Source organism: Sylvia atricapilla, chromosome 14, assembly GCF_009819655.1.
Source record: "Sylvia atricapilla isolate bSylAtr1 chromosome 14, bSylAtr1.pri, whole genome shotgun sequence".
Classification (NCBI taxonomy): domain Eukaryota; kingdom Metazoa; phylum Chordata; class Aves; order Passeriformes; family Sylviidae; genus Sylvia; species Sylvia atricapilla.
In genome coordinates this window covers 8,299,524-8,313,333 of record NC_089153.1, presented here as the reverse complement: position 1 = coordinate 8,313,333, position 13,810 = coordinate 8,299,524, and the positions used below count along the sequence as shown (strand labels likewise).

At 38.4% G+C, this 13,810-nt stretch overlaps 1 protein-coding gene across 5 annotated transcripts in view; it reads right to left on the bottom strand.

The window, feature by feature from the left end:
* The window catches only part of RAPGEF6 (Rap guanine nucleotide exchange factor 6), a 118,378-nt gene that overhangs the window by 29,997 nt on the left and 74,571 nt on the right, over positions 1-13,810 (bottom strand). For 4 of the 5 annotated variants that reach the window (XM_066329010.1, XM_066329009.1, XM_066329007.1 and 1 more), the window contains exons 8-17: positions 9,535-9,718; positions 8,572-8,708; positions 7,920-8,078; positions 7,551-7,703; positions 6,852-7,016; positions 5,834-5,941; positions 5,276-5,479; positions 4,527-4,635; positions 2,548-2,791; positions 1,795-1,952 (exon numbers count right to left, since the gene is read on the bottom strand). In XM_066329010.1, the coding sequence (XP_066185107.1) occupies positions 1,795-1,952; positions 2,548-2,791; positions 4,527-4,635; positions 5,276-5,479; positions 5,834-5,941; positions 6,852-7,016; positions 7,551-7,703; positions 7,920-8,078; positions 8,572-8,708; positions 9,535-9,718 (1,621 nt within the window). Of the gene's footprint in view, positions 1-665; positions 681-1,794; positions 1,953-2,547; positions 2,792-4,526; positions 4,636-5,275; positions 5,480-5,833; positions 5,942-6,851; positions 7,017-7,550; positions 7,704-7,919; positions 8,079-8,571; positions 8,709-9,534; positions 9,719-13,810 lie in introns of all 5 variants that reach the window. The other variant, XM_066329006.1, reaches the window with a different exon arrangement.

The following is a 13,810-nucleotide window of genomic DNA, read 5'->3' as shown; positions in this document are numbered from 1 at the left end:
TATACTTTGGTATCAACATACCTAAAACCAGAACACACTCAAGATGTAAAACTGAAAGCTGAAATTTAATTGGGGAGAAAAATGAAAAAAAAAAAAGAAAAAAAGAGAGAGAAAAGAACCATGCAACCAAAACAATGTAACTTGTGACAGATAAGAAACATAAATTACAGGCACATTTCTGTCTTCATGGTCTTTGCTTTTAAGCAGGCAAACATAAATTATTAAATTAAAATTTTATGCATTATTCAGCTCATTTTGACAATACAAAGCACATTTCAAGTTGGCATGCATAGAACTTTAGTTATGAAGTACAACATAAGAAAAAACTAAATCTCAAACTGTTATCCTCTGAAACTTCAGTTCTGTGAGAGAGATACAAGCAACTTCATCCCTTTAAAGCAAAGCCACAGAGAAGCAGAGGAACCTGCCAAAAGTCATTCAGTGTGCTGGGGGCAGAAATGGGACTAAAATGCAGGTCTCAGCCTCAGCAGAGCACTGAGCCTGTACAGGAACCTATGGATTTGTTTTAAGGAAAATTACAGAGCACAAGGCCATCCAGTGCCCTACAGTAATAACTACGTCAGTGCAACATCTGACAGTGTTAAATTTACAGGCAAGCCATGCAATATTAAGGTCTACAGGATGCTTTTCGTGAGGATACTTACAGTAAAACCCAACAGCTGCACACAGGAGAAAAAGAAAAAAAATGTATCAACACCAAATCAAGATTGAGATGCTTACAAAACTTATCAAGTGTACGCTGTCAGAAATAATTTGGTCTTCTCTGACATTCCAACTTGGCAGCACATTTGTTACAGCAAGCTTAAAGTAAAGCTAAGTGATACAGCTGAAGATGTCCCTGCCCATGGCAGGAGGGTTGGAATAGATGGCCATTAAAGGTCCTTTCCAACCCAAATCATTCTGTGATCCTATCCAAGATGAACTAGTTACCATCATCTCATATTAAGTGGTAACTTACAAAGTAATAAATGAAGATTTTTAGAAAAATGTGTAGCTCTCATGCAGACAGCAAGGATCTGGAACTGCAGCAAAAAGGGAACTTTTTTGCTATGGGTATTTATGCATTTGATAGGATATATATCCCTTTTAAAGGGGCAATCTGCAGATTCATGCAAACATCAGTCACAGTCACAAAACACTTTATGGAATATGTCATTATGTACAGAACTTACACTTATAATAGGGGAAAAAGATTCTGACAAGACATGTTTACAGGCAGCTGCATATTGCAACAAATGCCTCCTGCAGCCACCCCATAAACCGGATTCCTACAGCAACAGCAATGAAAGCCCAGACCACTTATCTCAAAACACCTTTTAGGATTACAGACATACCACTGAATCATGAAACATGAACATCACTGTGCTGGGACTATGGCAGTCCTACTCTATCCACAATAGTGCTTGAAATATATACTGACAGATGGAAGGATGGACAAGACAAAGCACCAAGGAGAGATGGCAAAGGAAAAAGGGGCAGACAATCTCCTTCCACCAGAGCAAATTTTACTCCAGTTAATTAAAGGCTCTCAGAAGTGGCAAAATACATTTCTTTGTAAAAAATAAGTAAGTCCCACATTACATAAAAAAAGTAGGCAAGAGAGGTTCAGGCAGTGTGGATTTTCAGTACATCTCCAGTTTGGCCCTGTCAGGCCCACAGAATGCACAGGCAACTGAACTCAGCACCAGTGATGCTAGGAACAGTTGTGATTTTCCCCCCGACCCAGCTGCCTAGCTAACCATCCTGTAAATCAACCCCAAGCTGCCATTTTACCTGAAGGATTAGAGAAATCCAGAATGCTGGTTGTGGGCTGCAGCAGGTCAGGGCTACTGGATGAGAGGGTGCCTGGGATGGGCATGATGGCCAGGCTGTGCCGGCACTGCCGCGTCCCCACGATGCTGTCGTCCTGCGACTGGCTCACGCTGCCATCACTGCAAAACAGTTCTGCTTCAATTACCTGCATTAAACTCCTTCCACTCACCTTGGCATGAATGAAACTACAAAGAATAACGGTGTTCGGCTCTTTTAATTACATCTGTAGACAGGCTTTCAAAACAAGGATGGGGAGAAAGATTTGCAAGGGTTCATCAGGAGAGAAAAGGTATTTTGGTCTTGTTCTGCATTCACGGGGCAGATGCCACGGTTTTTTATAAAACATAAGCAACACGGATATAATGACTAGAAATACTAAGCAATTGGTATCTCTTAATGGCCAGAGGCTGAAGGAGGGTAGGTTTTAGGTAGATGTTAGGGAGAAAGTCCTCCCTGTGAGGGTGGTGAGGCCTTGGCACAAGGTGTCCAGAGAGGCTGCGGCTGGAAGTGTCCAAGGCCAAGCTGGATGGGGCTCTGGCCAACCTGGTGTAGAGAAGGTGCCCCTGCTCATGGGAGGGGTTGGAATGGGATAATCTTAAAGGTCTTTAAGCTCTCTCTCAACCTAATCCCCTTGCAACCATTCTATGATTCTATAATTAAAATATCACAACCTAATGAGAAACTGTTACTTTTTGACGGAAGAGTCTGACAAACCTGAACAGTTTTGGAGGCAAGATGCTAAAACGGGTCTTGTCTAAAATTTTCCTGATTCTATTTCTTCCACCAGATACAGTGTTTGCTTTCATTTTCTTGTTTCCTTTTTCACGGGGAAACATCTGTTCCACATCTCCAGGCATATCTGGGATAGAATAACGGTTGTTTTTCTTTTCTGCAATCTTTGGAATATGTGGAATTCCATTCTTCTCCTGCCCTATCCTGCAGAGCAGCTCCTTAAAGACTGTAAGAGAAGACACAGTTGTTGTGAGCAACCTTTGCACACTCAGAACTTCACAATGAAGTCTTCTTTTCCCCTTAAACCTTTTACTTCCCACAGCCCAGAGAGAGAATAAGGAATCACTGCATTCACGGCAATAAGCATTATGCATTTATTGGCTTTTTTGTTTGCATCTTTTAGGCAATGGAGTGCACATGCTTCTTGAAGACTAACTACAACACAGACTGATTGATATTTTCCCAAACTGACTTTGTTTGCTTACTACCAACACTACTGAACAGAAGCTGCATCAAATTTCCTACTACACTTATGAAACTAAGCTAGTCTATAACCCACACTGACATTCTCAAAGCTAGAACTCTGTGGAAATTAGAAAGGCTTTGTTCTGTTTCTTTCCACATGAATAAAGTGGAAAAAAATGTCCAAACTGTCCTGTCAACATCAATTATTTTTTCAAATATCCTTTAAAAATCTTTTGAAAATCTTTCAAGTCAGAAATTCAGTATTTTCTGTTGGAAATGTGGCGATACTGGAAGAATGCAGAACTGAAAACAAAGCAAATTACTCAGACTGTCCCTATGAGCAAGGCAACCAAGATTTTCTGTACAGAAAGTCCAATTAAATGGTACATTTCTGCAGTACAATAAAAGCTAAGGCTACAAGCTTTCCCAAGATGGATTTGAACAGAGTAACAGGAATTGTTCATAGTCAGTACCAAACACTTAACACTCAAAAAGTCAGGACAATAAGCATCACTGTTGAAAAAAGCTTCAAGACTTCAATTCATTAAAATTGTCAGAGAAATCACCTTGAAATTCTATCAGCTAGCAGGAGGAAATTAAAACCCACTTGTAAATGTATGTTGCTCACATTCATAACACAGATGAACAACCTATCACTGTCTCAGTTATAGTGATGCTTTATTTCACATTAGTCTGGATCACTGGTGACTCCATTTGTTTCAAGCTTTTTTGTATTATGCTAATAAGCAACTGCTGAGGGCTTGAACCTTTTTAGCTACACAGTGATGAACATAGTATAATAATTGAAAAGAATCAATAGCGAGCAAGGGCAGGTAACTGGAGGAAGGAAATAGGAAAAGAAAACCATCAGAAAATACGGATACAACTATGGAGGAAGGAACTATCCTGTGCACAGTCTCCTGCTTCCTATAGCTCCTGCTATTCTCTTGCCTGAACAAGATTATGGAAAAAAACCAGATGATTTTACGGAGATTTAAAAGAGGTATTTAGGTGTTTATATTCATGATGACAATTAAAAGCCAATATTTATATGCCATGCCACTTTTTATATCCCCTTTTCAATTATAAAGGTAATTTATCCTCTCATTCTTACAGTCATTAAAAAAAAAAGTTTTACAAAATCCCAGTCTTACGTTTTTGCTGTTTCTTGGCAAAAATATTTTGGTCCAGATCCCTTGGCTTTGTTTCAGCCCTACTGCATGGAGGGACACTAAATCAGCTTAAACAGTCATCTGAGGATTTCTCAGGGAGTTGAAGAGCTGCCTGTGCTGGCTCTGTGCCACTCAACATGCAGCCCTTGGCACATGAGAACTTATCCAAGCAAACAGAGGTGCAACAAGGGGACTTCTGCACAACTTCTCACCTCAAGAGCAAGTTGGAAAAAAGAAGGTGGAATTTTGTTGCACTTATAAAGCCAGAAAGAGTGAAGTTTTTCCTTCACACATGAAAATGTATCATATATCAAGTCTACTCACCAAAAATGTTTGTTTTTACAGTAATGGAGAGATGTGTGTTATTCTTTAAGATTTCCAGAGCTTTTGCAAAGGTAATGTTCTCAAAATTCTGTCCATTTACTTCCATTATCTTTAAGAAATAAACATTGGAGTATTAGGAGAATATGTGTCTGACAGACTTACAAATACAAATGTGAAAAAATACAGGCATAGTAAGAACTTCACAGAAATTACCATATCATCTTTATAGAACAAAAACAGAAGGAAAACATTCCATGTAAAATAACCATTTTCTTCACGTCAGAGAAGTTATATCCTGTAAATAAGTCAGGACTTCCATTTTTACTTAAAAACACTAAGTTTATTTTCTATGATAACATGATATTCTTGCAATTCATCAAAAATGGTGGATCATGAACCACAGATCTAATATCACTTCAAAAGCTGCATTTTCACTGACTGTGACCTGTCACAGTTCCACCTCCCCCAGTGAGCTGGGATCAAACACCTCAGATGAGAATCAATCCCACAAAACACTCTGATGGTTTCAACGTAAAGAATAACCATAACTTGGTTTCTTTTCCCATTCTGTTTTTGTAATATTTAAATATTTTACATATTTTGAAAACTATTTAATAGAAACCCATTTAACAGATATAAATGGAAGCTGAGCTGTGGCATTCCCACACTTGCCAGTGTGTACACAGCTGCTGAGAACAACCAGAAGGTGGCTGAAGAAGAATATTTTAAATTAACAAAATTGTTTTTACCTGATCACCACGTTTAAGTCCAGCTTCTGCTGCTTTACTGCCTATCTCCACAGTCTCTACAAAAATACCAAACCCCTTGTCACTGCCTCCAAGAAGGCTGAAAAACAGGGGAGAGTCTCTGGAAGGCTTTTGCAGGGTGATTTGTCTCCATTTTGCTTTGGCAGCACAGGCAATATTCAGCAATCTCAGATGGCCTTTCATTTTCTGTAACACAGAAGACACAAAATGCAGTGCAATGTTTCTTTTATTAGAAATGAAGAAACAGTTATGAAAAATACCCCAAGTGCCAGAAAATGGGTTTTTGATGCCAGATTTTCAGATCTTACTAAAGAAACTTATCTTCTTCTGCAGAAATGCAAAAACTCTGAAGTGAGTACCATAGTTATTACTTTATATGGCCTTTATATCTAATTTATACTTAAGAACAAATATATCCAATGTTAAAAGCCACCTGCTAACTGTTACACTTAGAGACCACAGCTGTTAGGCACTGGTAACACTCAAAAAATGAAATACGCAGCACTAGAAAATGTGACACTCATTCTTTTTCACTCCTACCGTATCTTCTAAATTCTTTTCAAATTCTTCCAGGAATCGAGTCATGGCAGGATCTCCTTCAAAGTCATTAAAATGATTGTTCACCCACAGCAACACTACTCTGGTAACCTGTAAAAACAAAATAAATTATGTGTATATATGTATATATATAAAGGTGCCTATGGTTCTTCTATAAGCTTTAATCTATAAACACAGAGGAATACTTGGAAGTGGCAGAACATAAACGGATTACTGTCTCTGATAGGAAAAAGACATTTTCACTTGAAATCATCTTCTCTTTCCCTTTACTTGTGGAAGCAAATGAAAAATTAAAAAACCAAGTATTTTTATACCTAAAAAATACTGGCTACATCACCCAGTATTACTGATGCATAAATCCATCTTCAGCTAAGCCTTCCTGACGTGGCTCATGAAAATCATCTTTTAAAGCATCCTAATAATTTCTTTAAAGGAAATTCTAGTTGTGATAATAAAAAGCTTTCTTCCAAGAAATTTTAAATGTTCAGATTGCTTCTGTAGGTGCTACAGAGTCACTACCATTCACGATAAAGTCCGTCTGACAACTATATTACCCACCCATATTATAAAAAAAAAAAAAAAAATCCAAGTCTATAGTAGTTTCTCTTCTAAAATTACACAATTTCTGCTTTTGTTTGGTGACACACTTCTCTTTACCTTTCCTTTTATTAAAAACCAATAGTTGCCAAAACAAAAAGCATGGAAAGAGGTAAGAAGATAAGCAGCAACCACAGCAGACCCTACACAACTTCCTATACAAAACATTCAGTGTTTTGACAGTATGTTGGACTTCCTCAGCTCAAGGCTAGAACACATAACACTGGCTAAGAGTCAACAAACTGCAATTATAGAAGTAAAAATTACCAAGGTTTTTAATGAATGTGCACACACAGATAGACTGGAACCTGGCCTTATTTACCCTAGTTTATCAGCAATACAAAAAGGGATCAATTTAAATATATTTTCACCAGAAATATTAATTTCTTAGACTCCAACCAACCTTGTCCCTGAGGCTATCCACTGCGAACCACTCCAAGAGTTTATTTCCAACTTCCAAGGGACTTGTTAGAAATGTTCTGTATGTTAAAAGAAAATCTTCGATGTAGGTTGGATCCACAATAGAATGTTCCTCTATTAAGTGCGTGATGAGTCTCTCAGGTGTTGCCTTAAAAAAAGCAAATGAAAGAAATAACTGATATCTCTCATCACTACCTCTCCCTAAAGAGTAATTCAACATAAACCCACATTAACAGTATAATGCCTTTAGAAAGTTCAGTTATGGCCAACTCAAGATAAAACGCACCAAACACATTTAAATCAAATCCTCCTGCTTCCCTCAGCCCTGACATTTTGCATAGGTAACACCTGGGTGAAACAATTAGTAACTTCCCTTCATTTTATTTTTTAGTAAGCAGTTTAAGTTCCTCTTTCGGATTACAAAAAAAAAAGGTCATAAAGACCCCAAAGGGTGCTCCCAAAACAAAATTCAATGTATGTGTTAAAGAGGTTACAATGTGTGTAACTTCATTAAATGGGAAATGGAAATAAATTGGGATTTAATACACATTCCTTCCAATCAAGTTTTTTGAGCTGACACAGACAAAACTGAATATGTATACTAGATTTAAACTGAAATTTTACCCATTTACTAATAAATATAAATTTAATAGATTAATGGAAAGCGTAGAAAGAAACGCACCTTGATAACTATGTGCCCTTTTCTGGTTCCACTGCGATCCAGCTCCCTGTGCTCCTTCACCATCACAATTTCTCCTTCTTCTTCCACTTTATGAGTGTTTTTTTCCACATGGTTCAGAATCCTCCAGTAGTCTTGCTGGGCTATACACACGAACTGTTCCCAAGGACAACAACAGTGATTAAAGTATCTAAAATATTAATGTATCCCCATCTCAAAGCTGAACAACCCCAACTCTCCCAGTCTGTCTCCACAGCACAGGGGCTCCAGCTCTCAGAGCATCTTTGTAGCTTTCTCCAGACCCATTCCAATCTGTTCTCTTTTATTAGATGCTTAAAAATAAGGGGTAGTTATACAGAATTGCAACCTTACCTGACAATCGTCTACTTTGGTTCTGACCACTCCATTCATGTACTGTTTGTCCAGAGAGGGAGTAATCCCAAAACTATTTCCCATACAGAGACTCTCACTCTTCCCATCAGGATAGCTGATTTCTACCGTGCCATTTAAAATAACATACCAAGAATCAAGCTAGAGGAAGGGAAAAGAAAATTAAAAAGTGAAGCCAATTCAACAACATTTGTAAGCTCTTATCTCAGAAAGGCTCATTCTTGTAGCCTCTAGTTTATTATCACTACCTCTCTGCAACATTTAATTCATCAAAATTTCACTGTAAGGCAGAAGATCAAGACTAAACAGGAATGCTTTTTAGCTCTCTTCATTCACTTCAGAACTGATTCCGGAAGACAAAGTGCTGATGAATAGATTGCTTTCTTAATAAGTAGGCTAATTGCTATGATAGATTTGTACCATTTAGTGAGAATGAACATTCTTTCCCTGGGTACCCATTTAGTCACTACCAGATATGAGTCTACCTCACCCCTTCCTGAAGGGATGAACAGCAAATGCCATTTCAGATGTGTTGATCCAAGCAGGGAGAGAGATTTGAACACACTGATTCAGGGCACCTATCAGAGCCTGACTACTGACTGATTTAACACCTCTTCTGGCAGCAGAGACTTACTTCCTGGCCGTCTTCAAGTATGATGGCTCCTGCTTGCTCTACGACTTCAAAGATCATCACTGAGCACAGCTCCCTCCTCACAGACATGGTCATGTTGGCAAAGGCAGGCAGTTGATGCATGAACTCCAATAACTGTTCTGTTGGACAAAGGAAACATTGGTATGATGACTGCAAGGCCAGGGTTTCCCTGGATTCCTTACTCTCCACAAGTATATTAAACTCCAGTTAAACTTATTTGAAAAGTGTTCAATGGTGTTACACTTCCCATTAGTGCCTGTGGCTAAAAGAGCCCAGTGTGCACTTTGTCATCAACAGCCAGAACTCAGCTCCACAGCCTTGCTGTTCTGTTGGCTCCCAGGGTAGCAGTCTAGCTAAGAGTAAAAGCACTTCAGCTTCAAACATTAGGAAAAATTAAAAATACCCCTAGGTAGAGTAATTATAAGCTAGACAGGAGCATGAAATTATTTTCCAGTGTTCAGAGATGCAATCTGAAGTACAGGAGAGAGAAAATTTTGCTATTGAAATTCATGCCAATTTCTAGTTAAACACTGCAGTAAATTATCTTCATTTTAACTATTTTGCAGTTTACAGTTAAGTATACCTACACTCAGTAATAGTATGTTCTATTTGCTATTTAATAACTACTTCAACCGTTTCAGGCAGTCAAAATTACCTTGCAACCTGTCCCATTACATCAACGCATACAATGGCTGTAAAACCTCACATCTTGTGCATCACAAAGACTTCAAAATACTTGTCTTTTCAGAAAAAATACTCTCTCAGATAGCAGGAGAAGAAGACATCATTCAATTAAGAGCATCAATAGAGCAAAGTGAGACATCATTCAATTATTAAGATATATATTGAAAATTAACTCATAAAGAGTTTTCAGTTACAGTTCTCTTACAGATGTCACATGAAGTAGCCTTATGTAAATTTTACTGCTGCATTTTTTCTCCTCACCAATGTCATCATCAGTTTTATCTGCAGGCTCTTTCTCAAGGCACTCTCGGACAACATCTCGCCCTAGAAGTGGATCAGAAGTTCTGTCAATATCTTCATCCTCCTCCTCTTCTTCATCTTCAGAGTCTACAGGTGCTTCTGGAAGACCCGTTAAATCAACATCTCCCATCTCACTTTCTGTAGCCTATAAAGAAAACATCAATCAGAAAGAGAGTTCAATGTCCTCAGTTCCATGATTTATGGGCTGAGGTAGCTAATTTAAAAAAAAAAATCAATTCTGGTATCAATAAGTCTATCATCTCTAACAGCTCCCTTTCTGAACACTGAGGAAAACATGTTATGCTGAAATATACTAGATTCTCATTTTATTCTTTCTTGTGAATTCACGTGATACTGTTTTTTCAAAATTTGAGTCTATAGTATTAACAAAATAGTAACATAGTCTAGTAATACCACTGGTTATCCAATGCCTGTGGACACATTTCTACTGCCAGCAATAGATGGCAACATAGACATCACACTGAGCAGACACACAAGACAACAGAGAAAGAGAACAAAATACCAGCAACAAAAAGTAGAATCACACAAGAATCATTTGCACTAATTCCTTCTGTACAGTTTAAATGATGTAATGGCATAAAAATAAATTTCTAAACAGATGGAAGGGGAAAAAAAAGTAGTTTCAAAGTCTCAGTTTCTACAGAGTAGTTACTCAATCACTTTTTTTAAAGCTTAAGCCAGAATGCAAATCATTTTTCTGTTTAAATTCAGAAATCTGAACAACAAGATATGTCGCTGAAAAGTATATAGCAATTATATAGAAACTTGCAGAAAATGGAGTTTGTATTTGAATGAGCATATTTACAACACTCACTTTCACTTTGAAGAGATCCTTGAGATTTTACAAAAACACTGAACTAAGGCATCAAGTACCCTGCATTGTTCCCAAAACATCCAAAATAAAGGATGAATTTGAACACTGTGATTTCACTGTGAATTTGAACACAGTTCTCTGGACAACCTGTACCAGTTCTCTGGACAACCTGTACCAGCTTCTCAAAACCCTCACAGGCAAGATTTTCTTCTCTATATCCAAGTTAAATCTACCTTTTTCAGTTTAAAACCACTGTCCCTTGTCCTTTTCACTTACAGGACATGGTAAAAGGTCTTTCTAATAAATCTACTTTAAGTATTGAGAGGTTGCAGTAAGGTATCCCTGAGGCCTTATTCCTTCTTCACCCATCTCTGAGGGCTTCACAAGACTGCCATGACTGCCAGATGGAGAGTGCCTCTGCAGTTCCATCAGCCAAATCCCTCAGGACCCTGCAATGCACTGCCTGGGGTCCCATGGACTTGTGGATGTTCAGATCCTCAGGTGGTCTCCAGCACATCCTTCTCTTCCCATGGGAAGGACTTTGCTCCCCCCATCCTTGCCTTGATGTTCAGGGAGTAGAGAGAGGTGGGAAGAACAACCTGTGAAAACTGAGACAAAAATTGCTGAGTGCCTCAGCCTTCTCCACGTCATCAGTTCTCCTGCCTTATTCAGGGGGCAGTGAAGCCCAATTTCTATCTGGATTTTTACTAATGTACCTGTAGCAGCCCTTCTGGTTTTTGTCACATCCCTTGCCAAATCCAGCGCCAACTGAGGCTTACCATTCCTGATCCCAACCCTACACATCTGGCAGTGTTCCTATATTCTTCCCAGGACACATGTCCCTGACTCCACTGCATTCAGTTCCTTCTTGTGCTCCATTTTGATCAGAAGGTCCTTACTTGGTCACTGCTCTCCTGCTCTTATATTCTCACATAAAACAATATTCATTTTTAAGTGATTAAATCACACCAGACTGCACTGTCTCCTTCTCACTACACACTCCATGCTGATGTGAGCCTCAATACCTTCACAGAGGAACAGCTCTGTCTTCCTACAAAGGAAAAAATACTGGGGTTTAGATATAACCCTGGGCCTTGGAGCTTGTCCTCGTTTTGGTAATTAGGCAGCAAACCTAATAAATAAAGCTTAAATTATTTAAATATATATATTTCTTTCAGAGGAGAGTAACAATATAGAGAGGGTTAAATCTGTATTACATTACATCACTTTACTGGCTTCTGTAGCTCACATTAACAGTTTTGGAATTAAGCCCAAGTGCAAATTGTACTTGGAGACTCTCAGCAGCACATGATCAGTACAGCATTTTATTCAAGGACTTTTCTAGCATTTCTTCATCTAAACAGCCACAATTTATACCAACTTCTCCATGCTAAGACAAACAGCAGCACCAATCCTCACTTTGATATGCCCATGCTAAACCAGAAAACCTGAGGCTACAGGTTCTACCGAATTTTTTAAATCCCATATAGAAAAATAGACACATCAACTCCTGTCTTGATAAGTAAGTTACGTTTTGATCGAACTATGAAATAGGAGCAGGTCCTCCAACTGTGTTTCCAAGATTCCGTGCAGATGGCTGACAGAATGCTGGCAGGTCAGGCAGTGCTGCAAGGAACAGGAAGGATTTTGCTCATAAACCCATCTGCAGAAGTAGCTGCTCTTCCCAACCATGATGCTCCAGCTGTTTCCATTATCAAATATAAAAATCACTCCTAACACAAACATTTATGAACTACTGATGTACAAAACGAAACCAGAAGCTGCAATCCTCAACTCTCACACAAATATGGATTTCCAGGATCAGGTCCATGACACAAGGGTATCTACAGAAGTACACATCCTTCATAAATGTTTTATAGATAATCCATTTTAGTATCAAAGCTTTAACCACAATTGCAATTACTGCTGGACAACGATGTTGCTCCCCACAAAGAGTGCATACTCCCAAAGTGATAAATGAAGGATTTTCAAAGAAATGAAAGGAGAGGGAGACTCTCAGCACAGTACTGACAGAAATAAACAGGTGGGAAAAAATTGACACAAGCTGGTTGGCCACTAACAGAAGATGATTGCCAGGTATTGATACAAGAAACTAATTTCTGAGAGTACAGGTGAAACCCTGTCCAACTACACCTAGAGAGACAACCTGGATTTTCTGTGTGACTCTGGCTGGGCACCTTACACCCTATCCCACAAAAGGGCAAAGAAAGGTGTTCTCCCTGTGTGATACCTGTTGAATTCTTTTTTCCCTGAGGACCCCTGTAACAGGTCAAAGCAGCTGCACAAGTCTGCATTTCAACTGCTCTATGGACAACCAAACAGCTTCCCCTACTTCCAGCTGAAGACCACAGTTCTGAAATTAAACGTATTTTCAGAAAGGGGTTGAAAGAAAAAAAAATACAGAATCCCCTTCAAGTAAGAAGTTACTTAAAAAATTGTAGGGAATAACTTACTTTTCCTTTCTATAATAAAAAAGGTCTGCAGCACAACAGAAAGACAACTGCTCTGCAGCACTCCAAGCAAGCTGGAATTTACAATACATACATTTGGACATTTTGGTGTCCATACTTCAGACTCCAAAACACTGAAATCTCCAACAGGGAATACCAACAATAGTACAGGACAAGAGAGAAAACCACGAATTTTATCATTTTTTGCAACTAACCCAGGATTTAACACAGTGTCTCCACAGCAGAGCTAACAGGCAAGAATCTTCTTCTGCTGATCTCACCTTAAGCTTTACATTCATAATTTCCTGTTCAACTGGACTTTATTCTGGACTGAGAGGCAGCTGGAACATGTGAAACCTCATTTCAACACTATCCATTAATTCAGTGTACACAGATGAAGAGAAAATCTTAATAAAAATTTGTTTCATTCTTTGTTTCTACCTGTCTAATAATGTCTTCCAATTCTGGAATGATGTTTGTACTACTTACTGTAAAAATTCATGTTAAGATACCACTAATTCAAAAGGTCATTTCAAGGGTACACTAACCAAAATTATTCAGAATATTAGTGACACCAACGATATTCCTAAAGAGTTTGGCATGTGAAGCTCACTGCAAAAGCAAAGCATCATTTGCCAAATACTTTATGAACAGCTGTATTCTGTTGTACCAAAACTGCTTTCAGTTATGGAATCAATACATCACACTCAAAATGTAGGTTTATTACACATCAAAGATATTCTCTACCTACATAATATGATGAATACTGGGGGAAACCACTTGTCTTTTTTGTGATTTCAGAATCTGTCTATATTGATGTGTTGCTGCAGTGTAATGCTGTGTTAAATATTGTGCAATGGCTTTATTATACAACATCTATCTATTACTAAGCAATATCCAGTGATCACTTATAGATTTGTGACAAACAATA